Source organism: Gadus morhua, chromosome 1, assembly GCF_902167405.1.
Source record: "Gadus morhua chromosome 1, gadMor3.0, whole genome shotgun sequence".
Classification (NCBI taxonomy): domain Eukaryota; kingdom Metazoa; phylum Chordata; class Actinopteri; order Gadiformes; family Gadidae; genus Gadus; species Gadus morhua.
The window spans coordinates 15,181,571-15,187,738 of NC_044048.1; the positions used below are offsets into that span (position 1 = coordinate 15,181,571).

General features: G+C 50.2%; 1 protein-coding gene across 1 annotated transcript; it reads left to right on the forward strand.

The window, feature by feature from the left end:
- The first annotated feature begins 1,034 nt into the window (after positions 1-1,034).
- Positions 1,035-5,954, forward strand: olfml3a (olfactomedin-like 3a). Its single transcript, XM_030364078.1, has 3 exons — positions 1,035-1,475; positions 3,185-3,491; positions 4,910-5,954. Exons 1-3 carry the CDS (start codon positions 1,368-1,370, stop codon positions 5,749-5,751), a joined length of 1,257 nt encoding a protein of 418 aa, XP_030219938.1. The 5' UTR covers positions 1,035-1,367; the 3' UTR covers positions 5,752-5,954.
- The last annotated feature ends 214 nt before the right edge of the window (positions 5,955-6,168 follow it).

Consider the following 6,168-nt stretch of genomic DNA (forward strand, 5'->3'; position numbering starts at 1 on the left):
GTCCGCCTTGGCTGTCTCCGTGTGCACCAAAATAGACGCAGCAGGGCTCTGTTCACGCCACAGTTCACCTCCAGTTCCCTGGAAGCGATGGCTGACATGAGACAGTCACCGAGCATCTCATTACAGCACCGACATCAGACGCCTAATGAGGGAGAATCTGAATCTGTAATTAATGTGATACGGCAAACCTTGTGCTCTGAAATAGCTCTGTGTAGCCCTGTGTTCTCCCTACTTAGAGGATGCTGCATCAGTTCTGCTTTGACTCCATCCTTTTTATTTTTTTGTTCTTGTTATTCCCCGTAATACAGGCTCACCTTCTACCACGGAACCAAGTTTGATCTGTTATGACAGGGTGAAAGTTGAGGGCTCTTCCAGGCGTTATGGTCTGTGTGATCACAGCCGTGTACACTTTTGACCCCGCAGTGAGTAAGTGGGTGAGCTCTGTGTGTGTGTATGTGTGTGTGGGTGTGGGTGTGGGTGTGTGTGTGTGATGCTCTGCATTGGGTCGTTAAGTAACAACAGGTTGCTTGTGTGAGGAGCCCAATTACACACACCACATATTTAATTTCACTAATGACAAAGTATTTCTCCTTTCTCTGTCTCCAACATTGCTACGGATAAACGTTGTTATTATTGTGTGTCAAGATGTTTTATTTTTTGTTGGGTGTTATGTGCTTCATTAGAAAAAAATAACTTTTGCCCCAAACACAAAAAAGACTGTCAGATAGTTCTGTGATGCTGTATGAATTTCCAATTAACGAGCAAGTAAAGAGATTCTTGTATCCTAGTATAATCATCATCCAAATTGAGTTCATAATGACTGCCTGACCGTATTAAGCACGTAGTCTCCTGGCTGTGCAGTCCGAGCTGAATGCCAAGAAGGTAGAGAGGGAAAAAAATAAATTGAAAAATGAATCGGTACCTCTGCCTCTCTCAGACAGTCTGCAATCCAAGACTCTCGAGTGAAGACTGTAAAGAGCATTTGGGACACACACGGCCAGACACTCACACGCACACACACACACACACACACATATGCTGTTACACACACACAGGAGGTAAAGCACTTCCACCTTTGAGGAACGGAGAGGGCTGAGGTCGCTCCGAAGGCCCCTCCCTGGGAGGTTGGGAAAACATTCCAGGAAAGTAAAGCCGCCCCGAGAATTAGCAACTCTAAAAGCTCCCAAAAAACTGGACTCTACTCCACTGACTGTGCACTACTTCAAAGTATATCCCCTCTTTTAGTCCAGCTGGAGAGCCGAGAGGACGCTAGCACAGCGGTAACAAGGATTCAAGTACAGGAAGGGAACCGTTGGAAAATAGTGGACAGAGTCACAGAGGGGATACGTCCACTTAATACGGCGGCGATGAAGCCGGTCATTGTTCTGCTTGTGTCTATGGCTTGGGCTTCCACCGGAGCCCAGTACTACCAAGGGCTGATAGACTATCTGGAGAACAGGCTGCTGGCCATAGAGGTAAGACAACAATTTGTGCTTTCTGGTAGAAAAAGAATTGATCCAACCCCGTTTCCATGTGGGAGGATGTATAGGCTGTTTCACTATAGATTAGAAACCACTTGAGCACACATCCTCTTGGGGATCATTACCCCGGAGTTAGAATGGCAAAAGAGTAAAAACCTGGCGCACAAATATATTTCAGGAGGATTCGGCTCCCAGACAAGACCTCCCAGCCCGCCAGGCTTCTTTTTCCGTCCATATGTGATTTTAATGTCCCCACTATACTGCAATCCAATTAATGCAATCTCTGAATGGCTCTTCAAATATACTGGAGCCCTGTGGGGGAAATCACTGTGGTGCACTCAGACTGCTGTCCCTGTGATCCTGGGTCGCCCCATGCTACAATGGGGCTCTGGACCGCATCACACATCTCCAGCCCCGTCCAGGGCACTCTTTAAGCATCTACAAATGGAGATGTTTTTTTGTTGTTCAGCCTGACAACTGCTCCGCCACATCATGACAGATAAATCATTAAGATATCGATGCTGCAAATGTTGACACAATGTGTAAATCCACTCCCACTCCGTGGATTAATAGAGCAGAAAATTATTAATTCTCCTTTGTTTGTTTACCCCTTGTTGTGACATCCGACTTGGCGAATAAAACAGAACATAATAGAGTGCGTGTATTGTGTGTGTGTGTGCAACAGCATATATAATATCTATTGGCAAAGCAAGGTCTAAAGCTGTTATGAAAAAGAATGATAAACGTATATAAGGATTCTTCCATGTCTCACAGCAGTGAGTTAACAATGCCTTCTCCTGGATATATCCTCAACATTAATATTTGTCTCATGGGCTTGCTCTAGGCTCCATGGTGCCGGATGGAGCAGGCCTACTTGAAAGGCTTTGTGTTGTTGTTTTTTGAGATGTAATGAATAAATCTATTTACAGATGAATAAATCTTAACCCCCTGGCGGCTTGCCAGGCTGTATCCAATATGCTCGTACCTCACTCGCTCTCTTTCGACTGACTGTGTGACTGACTTGGTAGGAAGATGACAATTCAATATCGAGTTGCATCGAGCTTTCAGTCCCATCCGACCACCACCATGTCTTGCAGCGGACGACAGAATGAAAACGAAAATGAGACAGAGCGTGAGAGGAATAATTTATTACCGAATCAGCTGCTTGTCAATCTCGCTCAATTCTTTAACACGTCGATACGCGCGCACACACACACGCACACACACACACACACACACACACACACACACACACACACACACACACACACACACACACACACACACACACACACACACACACACAGTCCTCTCCTCTGAGATAGGTAATGATGTTTGATGACGTAGTTTAATAAGACTAGTGAGTAAACACAGCAGACGGCCGGAAGTCTCTAGTGGCTGAGGGTGTGTGACTCCTAGACAAAAGGCACTGGGTTCGATCCCCAATGTCCACAGCCTACCTGTGCATGCATTCCCCTACCCTGCTCGTTAAATTGATGTCACGGTGGATGACACTATCACATTACTAAAATGCACAAAAAGTTTCGCTTGAAAGGTCGCTTTGGATCAAAGTGTTTAAAATGTTTAACAGTGATAATTACGGAATCTGATTAAGAGATGCCCAATTTTCATTTTATCAACGTATCAACAATAAACACACATTTCGCTGTCACGTTTCCCACCAACTTTACCTGCCCCGGCAGGACCGCATGGTGCTGTGGCACGAGCAGTCCCACCGCTACCACACGGAGATGCTGAACTTCAAGAAACTGACGGCCGAGATGGTGGACGCCGTTGGGAAGGAGCACCGCTACCTATGGCAGGACCTGGGCGCCGCCGGCGACCGCGTAGAGCGCGCCGAGCGGGAGCTGGACTACCTAGAGAGGGCGACATCCCCGCGCGCCTGCGTGGACCCGGCAGATAAGGTGCACGAACAGGGGGTTTGGCGCGCGGGAACGAGCAGGAGGACCCGGGAGCAGGTGGAGGAGGAGGAAGGGGAGTGGGAGGAAGGTGCGCTCCGAAGTCTCCGGTGAGAAACGGAGGGATCGAGCGATACAGGAACTGGGCTTTTGGCCCCCCAGAGTGGCTGCCTTTGATCGGTTTATTCGGAGTGTTGGCTGACTGAGTCAAGGGGCGATAAGATGCCCATATCTTTTTTTAAGCTTCTGGGCCCACATTGAGCAAACTGCCACCCCCGTTTACATTGATGGTTCTCGAAGAACAAACAATGTTCCTGAAAATGAGAAAGTGTTTTTTTGCAGCTTTCCAGTCAAAGAAACCTTTGACTGATTTATTTTCCAATTTTCTTCTGGTCAGATACCATCTGTTTAGTCATAAATGATATGGCTTTGCACCTACTGGTTGTTTTTGCATACCTTATTTTTTCGTAAATGTTCCAAAAATCAATCAATCGATGCCAATACAGAGGTATTCCTCTGTATTGATGGAGGGTTAATGGAGACAGAGTCCCCATTAATCACTTTCATAACATTGTCTCATGAATCATTTCCACTTACTCTCCTCATGTTTTTTCCCACTCCAAGACATAGAATAAAAGCTACAATAGTCAGTAACATTCAATTAGACCATCTAGGCCGACAGGATGACTCCTGCTGAGTCCTGACGGGCTTCACTCTGTTGTGAGTGTGTGTGTGTGTGTGTGTGTGTGTGTGTGTGTGTGTGTGCGCGCGTCCGTGTGTGTGTACGCACATGTGTGTGTGCGTGTACGCGTGCGTGTGTGTGAGGTATTTTGTAATGTGTTGCTCCAGCAGGACTGGAAACACTGCCTTAGCTACTGAGTTACCCAACATTTCATGGTGTTGAGGGTGGGGTGTGTGTGTGTGGGGGGGGGGGGTGCTACACTTACAGTAAGGCATTGTTAGTTCTCTGAGCTGACCGCGAGTCAACCTGACCGCATTGCATCAAGAAGCCCCTCTCTCAGTGTGGATGAGTCGGGGTGTGAGCTGCTATTCAGGGCTCACACGTATAAAGTCCTTCCTTTGTTCTCCCTTTGGTTTCGCCCTCCTGACTCCTATGAGTCTGCCGTGCGTAGAGCTGCTGATGTAACTACACAGCGGCAGACGGTGATGTGTTCTGCATGCTAACCTGCAGCAGTGCTGGGAGAGGAGTGGGCCGAGGCCCCACTGCACCACGCCGAAGACTTTGCAAGATAGATTTCAGGGAAAGTGTCAGGGAAATACACGAGTACTTCATTTCAGATTCAGATTATCTATCTGGGCAGTGTAATTCTAGAGCGGAGGATATGCTTATCTCATCGAAGCGTTAACATGCAGCGTGCGCGGCGCGAATCAATGTTCTCTCCCAGCGCCTTGTTGACACGAACGCATCTTCGGTAATCAAATCTCAGCCCCTTCCATTATCAGCAGAATAACATCACATTTCATGCTTTTATCGGCTCCTCCCCACAGACTGCGTTGACATCATCTCCAGCATCCGCTCGGTCAAGATCCTGAAGCGGGTGGGCGGGGCCAAGGGCGTGTGGCTGAGGGACCCCCGGACCTCCAAGGTCTACGTGTTCAACGGCACGGCGGGGGACACCGTGCACTGCTTCGACTCCCTGGCGGACCTCTCCAGATCCCCCGGGGTCGAACGGAACAGTAGCAGCGGCGGCGGCGGCGGCGGCGGCGGCGGCGGCGACGTCAGACTGCCGTCGGCGTGGAGCGGGGCCGGCGCCGCCGTCTACGACGACTACCTCTACCACGTCCACCGGCAGGGCTCGGACCGCCGGGAGCTCCAGCTGGTCAAGTACGACCTGCTGAAGGGCGTGGCCACCGCCACCGCCCTGTTCCCCGTGGCGGACTCCGCCCCCGTCTACGCCCTCAACCCGGAGACGGCGGCTGATCTGGCGGCGGACGAGCACGCCGTCTGGCTGCTGTTCGCCGCCGGCGAGGACGAGCCAAACGTGCACCTGGCCAAGATGGACCCGGACACGCTGGACACGGAGCAGATGTGGGACACGGGCTGCCCCCGGGCGAACGCCGAGGCCGCCTTCGTGGCGTGCGGGACGGTGTACGTGGTGTACAACACGCGGCCCGCCAGCCGGTCCCGCGTGCAGTGCGTGTTCGACGTGAACGGCGTGGTGGTCGGCGAGGAGGCGCCGCTGCTCTACTTCCCCCGGAGGTTCGGGGCGCACGCCAGCCTGAAGTACAACGCTGACGAGAGGCAGCTGTACGCCTGGGACGACGGGTACCAGATCCTGTACCGGCTCAACCTCAAGCGGAAGCTCCTGGGAGGAACAGGGCGGGGCTAGTGCGTCGGACTGGTGCCACGCTTGTTGTTTTTGTAAATCACACAATCTAAATTGGAAAATAGCTCATGATTATGATTTGTAGCGGATGAGTCCCATTTCAGATCGATCGTTCTAGCTGCAAATTCACACTGATGCGCCTTTTCTGTAGCGTGGTAGGATTGTGACACAGGTTTCTTAATAAATAAATACATTGTTTACTAGTATTAGTGCTGCTATACACTGGTCAACTGGAAATTGACTGCAATGTGTGTCTTAATCCACGTCCCCGTTACCATGGAAACGGCAACGGACACTGACACCAACAGCCACGTCGATTCTTAACGCCATTTGCTAGCACTGATTGCTTTGTCTTCCGCTCCGTCTCGCCTTGTTGATCATTGGCCATTGATTATTCTCTCAGCATATCATCACACAAGT